The sequence below is a fragment of the Pristiophorus japonicus genome, chromosome 9 (genome assembly GCF_044704955.1).
Source record: "Pristiophorus japonicus isolate sPriJap1 chromosome 9, sPriJap1.hap1, whole genome shotgun sequence".
Taxonomy (NCBI): domain Eukaryota; kingdom Metazoa; phylum Chordata; class Chondrichthyes; family Pristiophoridae; genus Pristiophorus; species Pristiophorus japonicus.
In genome coordinates this window covers 165627238-165648373 of record NC_091985.1, presented here as the reverse complement: position 1 = coordinate 165648373, position 21136 = coordinate 165627238, and the positions used below count along the sequence as shown (strand labels likewise).

The 21136-nt window shown below is 43.3% G+C and overlaps 1 protein-coding gene across 2 annotated transcripts in view; it reads left to right on the top strand.

Annotated features, from left to right (window-relative positions):
- The window catches only part of abhd12 (abhydrolase domain containing 12, lysophospholipase), a 182851-nt gene that overhangs the window by 117891 nt on the left and 43824 nt on the right, over nucleotides 1-21136 (top strand). For both annotated transcript variants that reach the window (XM_070890049.1, XM_070890050.1), the window contains 2 exons: nucleotides 9871-10000; nucleotides 13766-13803. In XM_070890049.1, the coding sequence (XP_070746150.1) occupies nucleotides 9871-10000; nucleotides 13766-13803 (168 nt within the window). The remainder of the gene's footprint in view (nucleotides 1-9870; nucleotides 10001-13765; nucleotides 13804-21136) is intronic.

Sequence of the window (21136 nt, the reverse complement as noted above, 5' to 3'; positions counted from 1 at the left end):
TCTGGGCACCACAGATAGGAAGAGGGTACAGAAGAGATTTACTAGAATGATTCCAGTTACCTGGATAGACTGGAGAAGATAGGGTTGCTCAGAGCAGAGAAGGCTAATAGGAGATTTGATAGAGGTGTGATTGGTTTAGATGGCGTGAATAAAGAGAAACTATCTCCAGTAGCTTATCCATCGATAACCAAAGGGCACAGATTTAAGGATTGGCAAAAGAACCAGAGGCGGCATGAAGAAAACTTTTTACGCAACGAGTGGTTAGGATTTGGAAAACACTGCCTGATAAGGTGGTGGAAACAGATTCAGTCGAAGGTTTCAAAAAGGAAATTGGATAAATATTTGAAAGAGAAAAAATTGTAGGGATATGGGGAAAGAGCAGGGAAGTGGAACTAACTAGATTGCTCTTCAGAAGAGCCGCACAGACTCGATGGGCCGAATAGCCTCCTGTGCTGTAATATTCTATGGTTCTATAATTAACTTATTTTGAAGAAAATGGACTGTAACAGAGACTGAAGATTTTAAAGAGATTTACAGATGGTCAGTATTCTATGCATTAGAATGTTTCCGGTCTAGCTGGAACCTTTGGAATACAGTACATCTATTCTGGTTTGAAAAATATAGCATATGATATCGGAGAGCTATCCAGAATTTGGAAATATTTTATTATTTTGGGCCCAAGTTTCCACACAATAAAAAACGGGGGCCCCTCCGAGCTGGGCGCCTGTTTTTCGCGCCTAAAACGGCGCCTAAAAAAAAACTTGCGATTCTGGAGCGTTCTGCAGCTCCTTGTCTGCCTGGCGTGGCGCCCAGGGGGGGCGGAGCCTACACTTGCGCCGATTTTGTAAGTGGGAGGGGGCGGGTACTATTTAAATTAGTTTTTTTCCTGCCGGCAACACTGCGCGTGCGCGTTGGAGCGTTCGCACATGCTCAGTGTGAAAAAAACATTGGCACTCGGCCATTTTTGTAGTTCTTTGTAGCTGTTTAATTTTTGAACATTTTTTTAATAAAAGCACATTGCCATCAGCACTTGCAGCCTTCTCACTGCCCCCCCCCCCGGCGGGAAGAACGGGCACCTCCTTTCCCCCCCCGCGGGAAGAACGGGCGCCTCAGGCTGATTGCAGCATTTTCCCACAGGTAGGAAGATGGTTTATTTAATCTTTTCTTTGCTTATAAATGTTTATTCAGGTTGGATTTATTTGTATAATATTTGTAGAAGTATAAATAAGGATTTATTGTAGAATTTAATGACTTCCCTTCCCCCCCCCCCCCCACCTCGTTCTGGACGCCTAATTTGTAACCTGCGCCTGATTTTTTAATGTGTAGAACAGGTTTTTTCAGTTCTACAAAAATCTTCACTTGCTCCATTCTAACTTAGTTTGGAATACGTTTTCACTGTGGAAACTTTGAAATCAGGCGTCAGTGGCCGGACACGGCCCCTTTTGAAGAAAAAATTCTGTTCCAAAGTAGAACTGTTCTACCTGACTAGAACTGCAGAAAAAAAAATGTGGAGAATTGCGATTTCTAAGATAGTCCGTTCTCCACCAGTTGCTCCTAAAAATCAGGCGCAAATCATGTGGAAACTTGGGCCCTTTGTGTGGGAAAGAGTTTTCTTATCTTGGAAGTTTTATCGATTGGTATTCTTCTTCCTCGGAGAATTAAATATGTTGAGCAAGGAAGTCAGTGGACCAGCTGGCTCTTATTCTGTGATTTATGTTACTTATGTACGTAGCCATAAGGGAATAGGAGACATTAAGAGTAGCGCTTCCATTTTAGGTGCAATCAGCAAACTGGGCGCAAATTGCACTCAAAATTGTGCTAGTTTTTAGAATTTAATTTCTTGCTCAATGTTCCACTCAAACTCATTTGCATATCGGCAAACGTAAAATCTTGTTCATGTAAAATCTTGCATGAACAAGCGCAATTGGGCAGCGTTTTAGAATGTTTTTTAAAAATTGTATAAAAAATATTCGCTGATATATTTAAGATTGGTGACCTGGTTCAGTTTTATTAGTGGTGTATTTGGACTTTCAAAAGGCTTTTGACAAGAGATCAGTGTGCAAAATTAAAGCACATGGTATTGGGGGTAACGTATTGATGTGGATAGACAACTGGTTGGCAGACAGGAAGCAAAGAGTAGGAATAAAAGGGTCCTTTTCAGAATGGCAGGCAGTGACAAGTGGTGTACCGCAAGGTTCACTGCTGGGACCCCAGCTATTTACAATATACATTAATGATTTGGACGAAGGAATTGAATGTAATATCTCCAAGTTTGCAGATGACACTAAGCTGGGTGACCGTGCGAGCTGTGAGGAGGATGCTAAGAGGCAGCAGGGTGACTTGGATAGGTTAGGTGAGTGGGCAAATGCATGGCATATGCAGTATAATGTGGATAAATGTGAGGTTATCCACTTTGGTGGCAAAAACAGGGAGGCAGAATATTATCTGAATGGTGACAGTTTAGGAAAAGGGGAGGTGCAACGAGACCTGGGTGTCATGGTACATCAGTCATTGAAAGTTGCCATGCAGTTACATCAGGCGGTGAAGAAGGCATGGCATGTTGGCCTTCATAGCAAGAGGATTTGAGTACAGGAGCAGGGAGGTCTTACTGCAGTTGTACAGGGCCTTGGTGAGGCCACATCTTGAATATTGTGTACAGTTTTGGTCTCCTAATCTGAGGAAGGACATTCTTGCTATTGAGGGAGTACAGCGAAGGTTCACCAGACTGATTCCCGGGATGGCAGGACTGACATATGAAGAAAGATTGGATTGACTAGGCTTATATTCACTGGAATTTAGAAGAATGAGAGGGGATCTCATAAAAACATACAAAATTCTGACGGGATTGGACAGGTTAGATGCAGGAAAAATGTTCCCGATGTTGGGGAAGTCCAGAACCAGGGGTCACAGTCTAAGGATAAGGGGAAGCCATTTAGGACCGAGATGTGTTAAAAATCAAAGTGTGTTTAAAAAAACAAGCCTGAAGGCTCTGTGCCTCCAATGTGAGGAGTATTCGGAATAAGGTGGATGAATTAACTGCGCAGATAGCAGTTAACGGATACAATGTGATTGGCATCACGGAGACATGGCTCCAGGGGGACCAAGGCTGGGAACTCAACATCCAAGGGTATTCAGCATTTAGGAAAGATAGACAGAAAGGAAAAGGAGGCGGGGTGGCGTTGCTGGTTAAAGATGAAATCAATGCAATTGTAAGGAAGGACATTGGCCTGGATGATATGGAATCGGTATGGGTGGAGCTGCGGAATACCAAAGGGCTGAAAATGCTAGTGGGTGTTGTGTATAGACCACCAAATAGTATTAGTGAGGTTGGGAACAGCATCAAGCAAGAAATAAGGGATGTGTGCAATAAAGGTACAGCAGTAATCATGAGCGACTTTAATCTACACATTGATTGGGCTAACCTAACTGGTAGCAATGCGGTGGAGGAGGATTTCCTGGCGTGTATTAGGAATGGTTTTCTAGACCACTATGTTGAGGAACCAACCAGGGAGCTGGCCATCCTAGACTGGGTATTGTGTAATGAGAAGGGGCTATTAGCAGTCTAGTTCTGCGAGGCCCCTTGAGGAAAAGTGACTATAATATGGTAGAATTCCTTATTGAAATGGAGAGTGACAAAGTTTAATTCGAAAACAAGGGACCTGAACTTAAGGAAACTTAACTTAACTTAACTGAACTTAACTTCGCCGGTATGAGGCGTGAATGGGCTAGAATAGACTGGCAAACGATACTAAAAGGGTTGACGGTGGATAAGCAATGACAAACATTTAAAGATCACATGGATGAACTTCAACAAATGTACATCCCTGTCTGGAGTAAAAATAAAACTTGGAAGGTGGCTCAACCGTGGTTAACAAAGGAAATTAAGGATAGTGTTAAAGCCATGGAAGAAGCATATAAATTGGCTAGAAAAAGCAACAAACCTGAGGACTGGGAGAAATTTAGAATTCAACAGAGGGTTTAATTAAGAGGGGGAAAATAGAGTACGAGCGGAAGCTTGCAGGGAATATAAAAACTGACTGCAAAAGCTGCTATAAACATGTGAAGAGAAAAAGATTAGTGAAGACAAACGTAGGTCCCTTGCAGTCTGATTCAGGTGAAATTGTAATGGGGAACAAAGAAATGGCAGACCAATTGAACCAATACTTCGGTTCTGTCTTCATGAAGGAAGGTACAAATAACCTTCCGAATGTACTAAGGGACAGTGGGTCTAGTGAGGAGGAGGAACTGAAGGATATCCTTATTAGGCGGGAAATTGTGTTAGGAAAATTGATGGGATTGAAGGCCGATAAATCCCCGGGGCCTGATAGTCTGCATCCCAGAGTGCTCAAGGAAGTGGCCCTAGAAATAGTGGATGCATTGGTGATCATTTTCCAACAGTCTATCGACTCTGGATCAGTTCCCATGGACTGGAGGGTAGCTAATGTAACGCCACTTTTTAAAAAAGGAGGGAGAGAGAAAACGGGTAATTATAGACCGGTTAGCTTGACATCGGTGGTGGGGAAGGTGTTGGAATCAATCATGAAGGACGAAATAGCAGCACATTTGGAAAGCGGTGACAGGATCGGATCAAGTCAGCATGGATTTATGAAAGGGAAATCATGCTTGACGAATCTTCTCGAATTTTTTGAGGATGTAACTAGCAGAGTGGACAAGGGAGAACCAGTGGATGTGGTGTATTTGGATTTTCAAAAGGCTTTTGACAAGGTACCACACAAGAGATTGGTGTGCAAAATCAAAGCACATGGTATTGGGGGTAATGTACTGACGTGGATAGGGAACTAGTTGGCAGACAGGAAGCAGAGAGTCGGGATAAATGGGTCCTTTTCAGAATGGCAGGCAGTGACTAGTGGAGTGGTGCAGGGCTCAGTGCTGGGACCCCAGCTCTTTACAATATACATTAATGATTTAGATGAAGGAATTGAATGTAATATCTCCAAGTTTGCAGATGACACTAAACTGGGTGACGGTGTGAGCTGTGAGGAGGACGCTAAGAGGCTGCAGGGTGACTTCGACAGGTTAGGTGAGTGGGCAAATGCATGGCAGATGCAGTATAATTTGGATAAATGCGAGGTTATCCACTTTGGGGGCAAAAACACGAAGGCAGAATATTATCAGACTAGAAAAAGGGGAGGTGCAACGAGACCTGGGTGTCATGGTTCATCAGTCACTGAAAGTAGGCACACAGGTACAGCAGGCAGCGAAGAAGACAAATGGTATGTTGGCCTTCATAGCGAGGGGATTTGAGTATAGGTGCAGGGGGGGGGTCTTACTGCAGTTGTACAGGGCCTTACTGAGGCCTCACCTGGAATATTGTGTTCAGTTTTGGTCTCTTAGTCTGAGGAAGGATGTTCTTGCTATTGAGGGAGTGCAGCGAAGATTCACCAGACTGATTCCAGGGATGGCTCGGCTGTCATATGAGGAGAGACTGGATTAACTGGGCCTTTATTCACTGGAGTTTAGAAGGATGAGAGGGGATCTCAGAGATTCTGACGGGACTGGACAGGTTAGATGCGGGAAGAATGTTCCCGATGTTGGGGAAGTCCAGAACCAGGGGACATAGTCTTAGGATAAGGGGTGGGCCATTTAGGACTGAGATGAGGAGAAACTTCTTCAACTCAGAGAGTTGTTGACCTGTGGAATTCCCTGCCGCAGAGACTTGTTGATGCCAGTTCATTGGATATATTCAAGAGGGAGTTAGATATGGCTCTTACGGTGAAGGGGATCAAGGGGTATGGAGAGAAAGCAGGAAAGGGGTACTGAGGGAATGATCAGCCATGATCTTATTGAATGGTGGTGCAGGCTCGAAGGGCCGAATGGCCTCCTCCTGCAGCTATTTTCTATGTTTCTATTAGTGCAGCTGAAAATGGGTTTATCACCAAAAATAAGCAATTTTCATCAGTGTCTAGTCCACCACCTGTGAGTAACCTGATTTTAAATAATAATCTAAAACTATACAGAACTATTTACTCATTTCACTGGTGCACAGTAGTCAGTCTCTGAATAAATATTAATATTAAAAAGCTTTTTAAATATGCCTATTAGTGTCCATACATCTAAAACAAAAACCCAGCTTAATTTTAACAGCCTCCCCATAGAGCTGCAAACGGGCGTAATTAGCAAAAACTTGCCATGGCGATTAATTTAATCTGGGGGCATGGCCAGTTTTGTGGGCGAGGCCCGCTTTCAGCAGAAAAGGCCGTGGAAACTCGATTTGTGCTGGACATCATTTGCGCTTGAAATTCCTTGATCGTTTGGCTGATTTCGGGCGAATTGCACTGAAAAAACCAGTGCAACCTAGCAGAAACTCCAGGCCAAGAGGTTTCACACATTTCTTGGAATCATTTAATCAGGCTGCCCATAATTCTCACCTTTCGCGCAGTCCCTCACCAGACCCCATGATACATAGCCTGGCTTTATCCTCAGTCAAATGCCAAGTGAGAACCAGTATCTTGAAATAATCTAAAAAGCCACTCATAATTGTCCTCTTTTTCCAAGGCACTCTTTGCATCATTTGGATTTATATAATATGTTTCAGGAGCAAGAGCTTTTGGAGGCAATGACCATTAGTAGGGTGGAGAATAATCTATATGGGGTGCCCAGTGGCTGGTTTACTTTATTTGGTAGAGTCATTGGGGTGGATCATTATTCTTGTGGTCCTGCTCTCTAATCACTCATGTGCTCGCTGAGCTATAGAATCATGGAAATTTACAGCATGGAAGGAGGCCATTTCAGCCCATCGTGGCCACGCCAGCCAACCAAGAGCTAGCCAGTCTAATCCCACTTTCCAGCTCTTGCTCCGTAGCCCTGTAGGTTACGGCACTTTAAGTGCACATCCAAGTATTTTTTAATGTGGTGAGGGTTCCTGACTCTGCCACATTTTCAGGCAGTGAGTTCAAGACCCCCCCCCCCCCACCACCCTCTGGAAAAATAAATTTCCCCTCACATCTCCTCTGAGCCCCCCCCAATTACTTTAAATCTATGCCCCCTGGTTGTTGACCTCTCTGCCAAGGGAAACAGGTCCTTCCCATCCACTCTATCCAGGCCCCTCATAATTTTATACACCTCAATCAGGTCTCCCTTCAGCCTCCTCTGTTCCAAAGAAAACAGACCCATAATCTCCAATCTTTCCTCATAGCCAAAATTCTCCAGTCCAGGCAACATTCTTTTAAATCTCCTCTGCACCCTCTTCAGTGCAATCACATCTTTCCTGTAATGTGATGACCAGAACTGTCCGCAGTACTCCAGCTACGGCCTAACCAGTGTTTTATGCAGTTCAAGCATAACCTCCTTGCTTTTGTATTCCATGCCTTGACTAATAAAAGCAAGTATTCCATATGCCTTCTTAACCACCTTATCTACCTGACCAGCTACCATTGTGGATCTGTGGACCTGCACTCCAAGGTCCCTTTGTTCCTCTACACTTTTCAGTGTCGTACCATTTAATGTGTATTCCCTTGCCTTGTTCGACCTCCCCAACACTTATCCGGATTAAATTCCATTTGCCACTGTTCTGCCCACCTGACCAGTACATTGATATCTTCCTGCAGTCCGCGGCTTTCCTTTTCATTATCAACCACACAGCCTATTTTAGTGTCATCTGCAAACTTCTTAATCATACCCCCAACATTCAAGATCAAATCATTGATATATGCCACAAAAAGCAAGGGACCTAACACTGAGCCCTGCGTAACCCAACTGAAAATACAGCCTACCAGTCACAAAAACACTCATCAACCATTACCCTTTGCTTCCTGCATCTGAGCCAATTTTGGATCCAATTTGCCACTTTGCCCTGGATCCCATGGGCTTTTACTTTCGTGACCAGTCTGCCATGTGGGACCTTATCAAAAGCTTTGCTAAAATCCATATACACTACATCATATGCACTGCCCTCATCGACCCTCCTGATTACCTTCTCTCAAAATTCAATCAAGTTAATCAGACACGACCTTCCTTTAACAAATCCATGCTGACTGTCCTTGATTAATCCATGTCTTTCCAAATGAAGATTTATCCTGTCCCTCAGGATTTTTGCCAATAATTTTCCCACCATTGCGGTTAGGCTGGCTGACCTGTAATTACTCAGTCTATCCCTTTCTCCCTTTTTAAACAAAGGTACAACATTAGCAGTTGGCTCTCGGCCCATTAACGCCTCAGATTTAAAATTCTTCTACTCGTGTTCAAATCCTTGCATGGCCTTGCCCCTCCCTATCTCTGTAACCTCCTTCGACCCTACAAACCTCTGAGAACTCTGCATTCCTCCAACTTTGGCCACTTATGCATCCCCGATTTTCTTCGCCCCACTATTGGTGGCCATGCTTTCAGCTGTCTAGGCTTTAAGATCTGGAAATTCCTCCATGAACACCTCTGCCTCATCGCCTTGCTCTCCTCCTTTAAGATTCTCCTTCAAACCCACTTCTTTGATCAAGCTTTTAGTCACCCATCCTAATATTTCCTTTGGCTTGGTGTCAGTTTTTGTCCAATTACGCTCCTATAGAGCGTCTTGTGGCGTTTTACTACGTTGGTATATAAATGCAAGTTGTGATAACCTGGACTGGAATGTGGTATACTCCCATCTTCCCTCACATCAGACCGCCCCTCCCTTGCTGATGCCATGCTGTGGAGTGGGTATGGGATATCTTTTTCCACAGCCCTCCAAGAAGCCTTCGAGACTGCTGTGTTCCCTCTCAGCCTCAGGCGGCAACTTTACATCACTCACTCAGACTGTCCTGTATCCTACAGATGCTTAAAATAAATTTCTAAAAATTTTTTTTTTTTGGGGGGGGGGGGTTGGTGGCAGGGGGCAGGGGGCAATGTAGAATAATGTTGATGCTTTTTATTATTTGGCTTGTGTTGTTTGCAACATCCATCATTCCAGTACACACAAGTTTCAAAGTAGACCACAAATATGAGTGTGCAATTTGTAGTATGAACCTTTCCTCACAGCATCTATAATCTGTATACTTTGTAGCTCTGGGTATTTTATTTTTTATTTCGGGTACTATTTTCACTAGGCAAAAACCATATTTGGAATAGCATCTGTGCTATGTCTGTAATGTACTTATGAATGACTCCACGAGGCAATGTGTTGTACTCAAACTGTAGTGACCTGGGTCCTTTATTCGTAACTCCAGAGTGAGGCAGCCGCATGGTGGCTACCCTTTTATACAGCCCCTGCCACCAGGGTAGGAAACCCTGGTCTCCACCAGTTGCACCCTCTAGAGGTGCCAGCATAGTATATACACAGTGTAAACCTCATTGATAGTACTTCAGGTAAACAAGTCTCCATCTTATGCAGCCATACAGTGACTACACAGAGAGTATATCTATAGTCTGCATATATAACAATCTGATTGGAAGAATTTTTTTCCCAGGAATTGGAGGCATTACTGATCAAAAAAATCCTTAAGAACCAGTAATGATATGATGGAAAAGAATATATTCATTCTTTGGCATACACACGACAGCCTACTCTAATGCATTTAATGATTTATTCTTAATATTCATCGAACCAAAGTCTATATACTAATACAGCAAATGCAGTTGAATTAATTAGCACTATGTAAAAGTTCATATTGTTTCACACCTATTGAGCACTGTTACTTTATTGTGAATAACAATTATGTTTTGTTGCGGAAATACAAAGAATAGTGACGATCTATTTGGAACAAAACTGCATCCTAGAAAACAGCTCACAAAGTGCAATACTTGAGTGTCTTTGGACTTAGTGGTTTACTATTTGAAGTAAAAGGCATTATGTTTTGAATCTTGCAAGATAGCAATGTCAAAATCAGATTCTGAAAGTTTGTGAAATGGTTCTTTTGATTTTGATTTGTCTCTTGAATCCAGGATGGGGAGACTCCGAAGGGACCCCCTCAGAGAGGGGCATGACCACAGATGCTATCTACACTTACAATTGGTTGAAAACAAGGAGTGGTAAGAGTTCAGTCTACATCTGGGGCCACTCGCTAGGCACAGGGTAAGTGGCTACTTGTTTACAACTGCCTTTCACATAAGTGAAGATCCTCACTTGTTTCAAGGAGATATTGGTGGCGTTCTCCTTTCTGTTTGATTATGTTGCACATTTTTGTTGTAGTATTTAAATAATAATCTGACCCACAGAGAGATAGAAACTAATGAAGAGAGTGAGACATTTTCAGACATACCGTCTCAGTATGCTTAGTTAGTGGGGCTTGAGAGGCTGAGTGTTTTTGATGCATTTCACAAGTTGTTATAAACTTTGAGAGGGAGGGTGCATGTGAGAAAGTTGGGGTGTGCCAACTATTGTTCAATCACATAGTTAAAATTATATCGATACAGGTTGAACCTCCCTTATCCAGAATTCCCTTATCCAGAACCACCCCTCGACCAGAACCATTCCTGGCCACCAGATGGCGCATGTGTAGAACTCTGACATGAACAAATTGAAGTTCTTCCTCGCTGCCGACTCCCGCAGTTGCTGGCCTGATCCCGCGATCTCTCTGCCGCACTCCCAACCCCAAACCAGCCAGCCCCGATGTCCCCTTGTTCAGTACCTGTACCATCCAATTTAATGTGACCACTCCTCGTCCGAAAAAATCCCTCCTCCAGAACAGGCCAGGTCCCGAGGGTTCCGTATACGGGAGGTTCAACCTGTATCATGTTGATTGAGAGAAATTGTTGTGTTTAGGGCTGTAATAGTCCCAACAATGTGCCTGAAATCCTATTCTGGGGATGGAGGGTGGGGGGGGGTGCGGGGTCCAGCACCCTCTGGACATGAAGCTGTTACCAGTAAAATTTAAATGAAAAGTAGTATTAAAACATCTGGAACGCACTGCCTGAAAGGATGGTGCACGAAGATCCAGGGGTAACTTTCAAAATGGAATTGGATAAATAGTTGAAAAGGAAATATTTGCAGGGCTATGGGGAAAGAGCAGGGGGAGTGGAATTAATTGGAAAGCTCTTTCAAAGAGCTGGCACAGGCACAATGGGCCCAATGGCCTCCTTCTGTACCCTGATACTATGAAAACATGAGAGAACTTCAGGGGAACTCTGGATTCGACAGACAGGAATGTTTCCCAATTCCAAGTAACACTTTGGATGTTTCCAACTTGTCACTTAGTGACCCTGCACTGCTTTCCGTCAGATCTCGAATTTCCTTTTTATTTTGTGAAGTACATGCTCCCTCTTCCATCTTTTACAGATCCTTGCAAAAAGAGATATAGCATTGCAATATGATAATAAAGACAACAATTGGTGCGGTGGAGAGATGTATTTTTGGCACAATACAAATGTAAATTAATTTGGTCTTTTGTGTTTAGACATGCTCCAGAGCTATGTGTTTAACTGTAAACAACCATACTTCACTTTTACTAATCTGTTTACACAATACTGTCTTACATACAAAAGTTAGGATACTAAAGTAATGCCTGAGATTTAATGCAAGCATTTAAAGAAAAATTCATCCTGGGGGTTGTGGGCGTCACTGGCAGAGCCAGCATTTATTGCCCATCCCTGGTTGCCCTTGAGAAAGTGGTGGTGAACCGCCTTCTTGACCCGCTGCAATCCGTGCGGTGAAGGTGCTCCCACAGCACTGTTAGGTAGGGAGTTGCAGGATTTTGAGCCAGCGACAATGAAGGAATGGCAATGTATGTCCAAGTCAGGATGTTATATGATCTTAGAGGGGAACTTGGAGGTGATGGTGTTCCCATGCGCCTGCTGCCCTTGTCCTTCTAGGTGGTAGAGGTCGCGGGTTTGGTGTTTTCGTCAGGACAGTGCAGTCTGTATTCAGAAATTATTGGCACAGTAGCAATTAGGAAGTCAGATTGTAGGGCATCTCAGGCACGGTTCTACATTCTACTGCCTTGTGGTGCCCTACCAGTCTGTCCAAAATTGTCATCCCACATGTTGGTGGGGTTACATGATGATCCCATTTTAATTGGTGGCTTTATTAATAATCTGTTATTTCCGTTGGCATGGTGTATTCACGGTATCAACTAGTTCCGTGTAGATATTGCCTCACTCTCTCTTGTTCCTGCTGAAAATAATGGAGAGGGGGAGATATGGGATTTATCCTGGGGGTTGTGGGCTTTTGACAAGAGATTGGTGTGCAAAATCAAAGCACATGATATTGGGGGTAATGTACTGACGTGGATAGAGAACTGGTTGGCAGACAGGAAGCAGAGAGTCGGGATAAACGGATCCTTTTCAGAATGGCAGGCAGTGACTAGTGGAGTACCGCAGGACCCAGTGCTGGGATCCCAGCTCTTTACAATATACATTAATGATTTAGATGAAGGAATTGAGTGTAATATCTCCAAGTTTGCGGATGACACTAAACTGGGTGGTAGTGTGAACTGTGAGGAGGACGACGCTAAAAGGCTGCAGGGTGACTTGGACAGGTTAGGTGAGTGGGCAAATGCATGGCAGATGCAGTATAATGTGGATAAATGTGAGGTTATCCACTTTGGGGGCAAAAACATGAAGGAAGAATATTATCTGAATGGCGGCAGATTAGGAAAGGGAGAGGTCCAACGAGACCTGGGGGGTCATGGTTCATCAGTCATTGAAAGTTGGCATGCAGGTACAGCAGACGGTGAGGAAGGCAAATGGTACGTTGGCCTTCATAGCTAGGGGATTTGAGTATAGGAGCAGGGAGGTCTTATTGCAGTTGTACAGGGCCTTGGTGAGGCCTCACCTGGAATATTGTGTTCAGTTTTGGTCTCCTAATCTGAGGAAGGACGTTCTTGCTATTGAGGGAGTGCAGCGAAGGTTCACCAAACTGATTCCCCGGGCTGGCGGGACTGACATATGAGGAGAGACTGGATCAACTGGGCCTTTATACACTGGAGTTTAGAAGAATGAGAGGGGATCTCACAGAAATTTACAAGATTCTAACGGGACTGGACAGGTTAGATGCGGAAAGACTGTTCCCGATGATGGGGATGTCCAGAACCAGGGGACACAGTCTTAGGATAAGGGGTAGGCCATTTAGGACTGAGATGAGGAGAAACTTCTTCACTCAGAGAGTTGTTGACCTGTGGAATTCCCTACCGCAGAGAGTTGTTGATGCTAGTTCATTGGATATATTCAAGAGGGAGTTAGATATGTCCCTGACGGCTAAAGGGATCAAGGGGTATGGAGAGAAAGCAGGAAAGGGGTACTGAGGGAATGATCAACCATGATCTTATTGAATGGTGGTGCAGGCTTGAAGGGCTTAATGGCCTACTCCACCTATTTTCTATGTTTCTATCCCCTATGTGGCATGAGGTAGACACCAATACTGGGGGAAATGAATGGCAGGTGAGCAAAGGAAAAAAATTTAATATTGTGATTTGTACCATTTACCTTTTTTGTAAAAAAGTTGTTATTTGAAGTATTGAGATGTTCAAATACAGATTTTATTTATCTTTAAGCAGCGTAGTCTCAGTAAATACGACAGGACTGAGCGTAAATTTAATGGATACTGGAACAGGGAAGCAGCAATAATTGTTAAATTTGGATTTGGAACACAAGATGAAACCAAGTTCGTTACATGGTGCGTTGGTTATCAAGAGATTTATTTTCTGTTTTTAAAAGTGAATAGTTAAATGGTTTACTCAGTGACAGATGATGCAAAAAGTGGGAAGGTATGCACAGATACAAATAGAACTGTTGGGTGCTAGCTTAAGAAGAAAGACATTCTGAATTTTTAATTTGTTGGGCTCTGTTTAAACAAATGTCTGATATTGAAAGTAGAAAATCATTTCTCTTTTATCTTTTTCAGAGTTGCTACAAATGTTGTACGTCATCTGTGTGAAAAAGGTAAAGGGCTTCAACCCAACTCACTGCTTATATTCTTGCAACCATACCTGCTATTCTTGTTGAAATTAAATCTGTACTTGCAACATTCACCATTAACCCTAAGCCTTGATCGAGTAGGTCAGTGTTGATTGGCTCGCAGCCTGGAACTAATCTGTTCAGCTTGCTACAAAGTTCACTTTGCAACTAAAATTCATAGTAGCAATATTCTTATGAACCCAAATTCTGTGGAAGGTTCTAAAACACACGTTGGCAACAGTGATCTCATTCAACCCACATTATACCTCGGAATCAATAGTATCTGCGTATAAGATTACAAAATAGTTTAACAGATGAGGAAGGCTGTTGGGTCTATCCTAGTTCATCCATTCAGACTGACCCTACAGTAACCCTCCCCCCATTGCAGCATCCAATTGCTTCTTAAATGACTCCAGGGTTTTCACCTCAACTGCTCTATCCCAGGAGCCTCTTCAATATATTGATCACTGCCTGTGTGAAGAACATTCCTGACATCGGTCCTACATTTCGCTTTTACTTGTTTGAACCTGTGGTCCTTGTTCTACTCTTGGAGTTTAATTAAATTAATATTCCAGATTCTGTGCTGTAATTTCTATGCCTTTCCACATAATTGACCTTGTCCATACCTAATTATCCAGAAGATTCAGGGTAATCTAATTAAGAGGTGTTTAAGGCGATTAAAGGATTTGATAGAGTAGATCGAGAGAAGCCTATTTCCTTTGGTGGGAGAGTCCAGAACAAGGGGACATAACCTTAAAATTGGAGCCAGACCGTTCAGGGGTGATGTTAGAAAGCACTTCTTCACACAGCGGGTAGTGGAAATCTGGGACTCTCTTTCCCCCAAAAAGCTGTTGAGGTCGATTGAAAATTTCAAAAAATGAGATTGCTAGATTTTTGTTAGGAAAGGGTAGTAAGGGTTACGCAACCAAGGCGGGTAGGTGGAGTTAAGGTAGAGCTCAGCCATGATCTAATTGAATAGTGGAACAGGCTAAAGAGGCTGAATGGCCTGCTCTTCTTCATATGTTCCCATACAATTTACTACCTTACATATCTCTAATCTCAACTCCCCGGTGCTTCCTTTGCTAAAGCCCAAATCTCTCCAGTGTTCCCTCACAATTCAAACTCAATCACTGCGGATCAGCCTTGTGACGCTTCTCTGCACTGCCTGCAGTGCTTGAACAGCACTTTCCCTTGGGTCTCGATGACCAGAGGTATACTCAAAATACGGTCTGACCAGAGCCTTCGACAGTTTGATCTTCCCCTGACTTGTATTCTACTATTTTGGCTGTGCAGTTGAGCATTATTTTGGTTTTGTTGATTGCCGCTGTGCATTGGTTAGACGTGTATAGGAATGAAATGGTAAAATTATCCTATTTATTTAAAATACCGTGCAGCAACTTGTTGTTGGCCAGTCATGTATATGCCCTTTGATCCTGATTGGGACTCTTTTCTATTAAACATTCCTTCCATCTCTGTTTTTGATCTTCCCTATCATGCACCATCAAATCGTGGAGAGTATAGAATCATACTCCATTCGGTCCATAGTAGCCTGTGCCGTCTCTCTGAAAGAGATACCAATTAGTGACTAATTATTAGTCCAACTCCCCTGCAACTTCCCCATAGCCCTACAAATATTTTCCTTTTTAAATATATATCAAGTTTCCTTTTGAAGGTTATTATTGAATATTTTAAGCAATGCATTCCAGCTCATCATAACGCGATGTGTTTAAAAAAAAATTCTCCTCATCTACCCCCTGACTTTTTTGACAATTATCTTGTGTCCTCTGGTTACTGACCTTCCTGCCAGTGACAACAGTTTCTCCTTATTTACTCTATCAAACATCTTCATGATTTTGAACATCTCTTAAACATTCCCCTTAACAGTCTCTGCTCTAAGGAGAACAATCTCAGCTTCTCCAGTCTCTCCACATAACGGAAATCCCTTATCCCTGGTACCATTCTAGTAAATCTCCTCTGCACCCTCTCTAAGGCCTTGACATCCTTTCTAAAATGTGGTGCCTAGAATTGAACACAATACTCCACTTGAAGCCAAACCAGTGATTTATAAAGTTTCAGGATAACTTCCTTGCATGAATACTGTAAGTAATTTTAACTTTTTAATCGCTAGGCAAAAAAATGGGCGATAGCACTTAAAAAGTTGTTATACTTTGGACATAAACGACTCCACAGAAGACATCACAGATATTTTGTGGGCATCAAGAGGGATGTTACATACTTTCTTGCTAGAGGACACCCAGTGGCTACATGCGGAATTGCAGCTAGAATTTTAAAGTCGGCAATGACTGGGTGATTTGCTTTTACCCATGACAAGGTGTCCTCTCTGGCAGGTTCTGAGTGCTCTCAGTGGTTGCAATGTATTGCATGCACCACATCCACAGTGGTACAATAGAAGAATGGTTAAAAGCAGCTACCCTTTTAAGGAGGGAGAAAGCGCCCCAGTCTGTTCAGTCTTTCCTGATTTTGTACCCCCTCAGTTTTGGTATCATCCTTGTAAAGCTTTTTTGCACTCTCTCCAGTGCTTCTATATCCAATTTGTAATATGGAGACCAGAACTGCACTCAGTACTCTTAAGTGTGGTCTAATCAAGGTTCTATACAAGTTGAACGTAACCTCTCTGCTGTTGAATTCTAGACCTCCAAAATGAACCCCAGTTTGCTTGTTTTATGACTTTGTTAAACTTCTTTGAAAGGGGTTAGAAACGTAGAAACATAGAAAATAGGTGCAGGAGTAGGCCATTCGGCTCTTTGAGCCTGCACCGCCATTCAACAAGATCATGGTTGATCATTCCCTCAGTGCCCCTTTCCTGCTTTCTCTCCATATGCCTTGATCCCCTTAGCCGTAAGGGCCATATCTAACTCCCTCTTGAATATATCTAATGAACTGGCATCAACAACTCTCTGCGGCAGGGAATTCCACAGGTTAACAACTCTGAGTGAAGAAGTTTCTCCTCATCTCGGTCCTAAATGGGCTACCCCTTATCCTTAGACTGTGACCCCTGGTTCTGGACTTCCCCAACATCGGGAACATTCTTCCTGCATCTAGCCTGTCCAATCCCATCAGAATTTTATATGTTTCAATGAGATCCCCTCTCATTCTTCTAAATTCCAGTGAATATAAGCCTAGTCAATCCAGTCTTTCTTCATATGTCAGTCCTGTCATCCCGGGAATCAGTCTGGTGAACCTTCATCGCACTCCCTCAATAGCAAGAACGTCCTTCCTCAGATTAGGAGACCAAAACTGTACACAATATTCCAGCTGAGACCTCACTAAGGCCGTGTACAACTGCAGTAAGACCTCCCTGCTCCTGTACTCAAATCCCCTTTTTCGAGTCTGATGATAATCTGCCTTCATGTTTTTGCCCCCAAAGTGGATAACCTCACATTTATCCACATTATACTGCATCTGCCATGCATTTGCCCACTCACCTAACCTGTCCAAGTCACCCTGCAGCCTCTTGGCGTCCTCCTCACAGCTCACACCGTCACCCAGTTTAGTGTCATCTGCAAACTTGGAGATATTACACTCAATTCCTTCATCTAAATCATTAATGTATATTGTAAAGAGCTGGGGTCCCAGCACTGAGCCCTGCGCCACTCCACTAGTCACTGCCTGCCATTCTGAAAAGGACCCATTTATCCTGACTCTCTGCTTCCTGTCTGCCAACCAGTTCCCTATCCACGTCAGTACATTACCCCCAATACCATGTGCTTTGACTTTGCACACTAATCTCTTGTGCGGGACCTTGTCAAAAGCCTTCTGAAAGTCCAAATACACCACATCCACTGGTTCTCCCTTGCCCATTCTGCTTGTTACATCCTCAAAAAATTCCAGAAGATTCGTCAAGCATGATTTCCCTTTCATAAATCCATGCTGACTTGGACCAATCCTATCACTAGGTGTTGTCCCTGCCTGACTTTCCGATACACATCCTCCTCTTGCTGCGCATTGCAGCACGTGCATGTAGGGACGTGCGCAGGCCTGAAGCTGGAGTCACATGGTTCTGGGCAGCCAATCAGGTATAGTATATTCTCATTCACAGTAATAGGAGTTTCATAAGTCCGAAACTCCTAATACTATGAACGAGAAACCTCCCCAAACACCCAAAACACTAATAAAAAAAATCAAAAATACACACTACATACTTAAGATTCATTTAAATTAAAGTTATTAATGTTTTATTAAAAAAAAAATTTCCCGATTTTTTAAAAGTTTTTAAAATTATGTCTTAAAATAACTTGCCCTTGTGGGGACGGTTTTTAAACAATAAAATATATTTTCATAACTTTATTTTTATATGTTTTTGTGTGTTTTAAAACACTTGCGCCTGTAAAAGTAGGCTATGCAACTGCTTTTTCAGGTGCAAGATTTTTGAGGACATTTGTATGCGTAAATACCGCAGATTTGCACGTACAAATGTCCTCGCTCACGATCTGGCTACGTTCTGTCAAGCTCCAACTTGACAGATCGGAAAAGCGGTTTTCAGTGCATGCGCATTGCGCGCTGAAAACCGACTTTTCCAATGCCTTCCCGGGTCCATAGAAACTGCGTACAGGCCTGGGACGACGGAATTTCAGGGCCAATGACTTTCCCATAGAGCCTGACCTAGGAATTTTCGATGTATTTTGAAATGAATTGTTGCAACCCACTCACCAATTTTAATATATAATGCAAGGCTTAGGGATGTGTGAAATGATCTTCCATCAAAGTTGATTAGTGATAAATCATTGCACTCCTTCAAAATAGTTGGATTATTATCTGGCTAGAAATGAGATTGGAGGTTTTATAAAGATAAAATTAGGCATAGATCATTGAATAATTTATACCTTTCAAGTTATAGTGTCATATGCCGATGTTCAGCTCAAAGGTATGGAGACTTAAGTTGGAGACAGTAGCAACTCTGGGGCTTTTGACTCTTAACCTTGTGATTGGGAGTCACTATGTTAATGGAAAAAGTACTGAAAATCTAGGTATCCATGTACACATCATTAATACCTACTGCACAGGTACAAAAAGCAATCAGAAGCTAATGGGAATTTGGCCTTTATCTCAAAGGGGTTGGAATTCAAAAGTGAGGAAGATGCTTCAGTGGTACAGAGCTTTGGTCAACCCTTATCTGGAGAACTACATACAGTATTGGACAGCGGACCTCAAAAGATATTTTTTACATTGCAAATTCACCAGAATGATACCAGGACTTAAAGAATTAAATTATAAGGACAGGTTGCATAAACTTGGTTTGTGTTCCCTTAAGTTCAGAAGGGTGAGGGGTTATCTAATTGAAGTCTTTAAAATGGTTAAAAAGATTCGATAGGGTAGATACAGATGGCCCAAATTTCCCCAGGAGTTGCTCCGTTTTTTCTGGAGCAACTTGATTTTTCTGGAGTATCTTAAAAATCCCCATTCTGCACATTTAATTTGCGCCAGTGTAAGTGAGGTAGTTAGGATTTTTTTTAGTTTAGTTTTTTTTTCAAAAGGGGGTGATACCAGCCACCTACGCCTGTTTTGGCTATTAAAGCCAATTTGGACAGCTAATAGTTGCTCCAAAGCACTAAAATCAGTGGACAGCTTCAAGCACCTTGACAGCACCATATCAAGTGATGGGTCCTTGGACAAGGAGATTGATGCAAGGATCTGTAAAGCCAGCCAGGCACTTGGTCACTTGCGCATTAAGGTGTTGAGTCACCACCACATCCGACTCGACACGTCAACTAAACTGTTGGTGTATAGAGCAGTCGTTCTCTCATCTCTCCTTTATGGATGTGACACCTGGACATCCTACAGGCGTCACAGATCTATACTCCACATATGCTAGCAAGACCGGGTGTCAAACCTTGAGGTTCTGGAGAGAGCACAATCAACTAGCATTGAGGTGATGATCATGCGAGCCCAGTTCCGGTGGGCTGGACATGTCATCCGCATGGATGAGTCAAGGATTCCTCGTCAGCTTCTTCACGGCGAGTTCTGTGAAGGTCGAAGACACCAGGGGCGCCCCCGCAGGCGCTACAAAGATTGCATCAAGGCTAACCTCCAGTACTGTGGCATCCGACCAAAGGACCTCGAGAATACAGCAGCTAATAAAATCCAGTGGTGAATCCTCACGAGGACTGCCTGCCAGACCTTCGAAGAAAGCCGATATCAACGCCTGCGGGACACGAGAGATAGACGACATCAGGTGGCAGTACTGTCAGCATCAGGCACATCGAACTTCCCTTGTCCGACATGCAAGAGACTATGTGCATCCAGAATTGGTCTATACAGCCACTTGAAGACACATGCCATTGATGATTAGCACATCAACGACTTTGTTGGATACGACAGACTACTAAGAGAGTTGCTCCAAACTAACTTAGGCCAGCATATGTGGCCACTTGTGGCCGCACAGAAAACCCTTGCGGAGAGTTAAGAAATCAGCGCAGGTAAGTACATTCTAAAGCACCAAGCACTAAACAAAACACAAAAATAAGCATTCAATAACAAATAAAAAACACAAGGAAGCTGAGAGGACCTGCACCTAGCACCAAGACTTACAAAGCACAAAAAGTAATAAGCAATTAATTAACAAATAAATAATAAAAGGAACCATGCACCTAAAGCACCAAGACCTAAGTAATAAGCAATCAATCAATCAATAACAAATAAAAAATAGAAGTCCTACCAAAACACGGTCCGGGAAGGCAGTGGACCGCCGACAAGGGAGCCCGTTCGGCCAGGGATGGGGCGGCATGCTTCGGTCCCTCCCACACAGCCTGTAGCGCACACAGATTCTGGGGGCGAGGAGCTACTGTGCATGCACGCACACTCTAGCGCGCATGTGCAGAGGTCCTGGCACTGTTTTCAGCGCCGGGACCTAGCTCTGCCTCCTCACTGTGCTTGCCACACCACGCCAAGATCCAGGACGGTCCACGGAGCAAGGAGAATAAGGAGCTACATTATTGGCACCGTTTTGGGAGCAGAAAGTCGGCGCACTTTATTTGAGCCCACAGAAATATTTCCTCTGATGAGGGAATCCAGGACAAGGGGGCATATTCCAAAAATTAAAGCTCGGCCAGTTAGGAATGAAATCGAGAAGCAGTTTTTCATAAAGGGTTGTGGAAATCTGGAATTTTCTGCCCCAAAAGGCTGTGGTTAATGGGTCAGTTGAAATTTTCAAGACTGGTCGGTAGATTTTTGTTGGTTAAGGGTTATCGGGATGTGGATAAAGGGGGTAAATGGAGTTGAGGTACAGAGCAGCCATAATCCAATTGAATGGCAGAACAGGCTCAAGGGGCTGAATGGCCTCCTCCAGTTCCTACCTGTT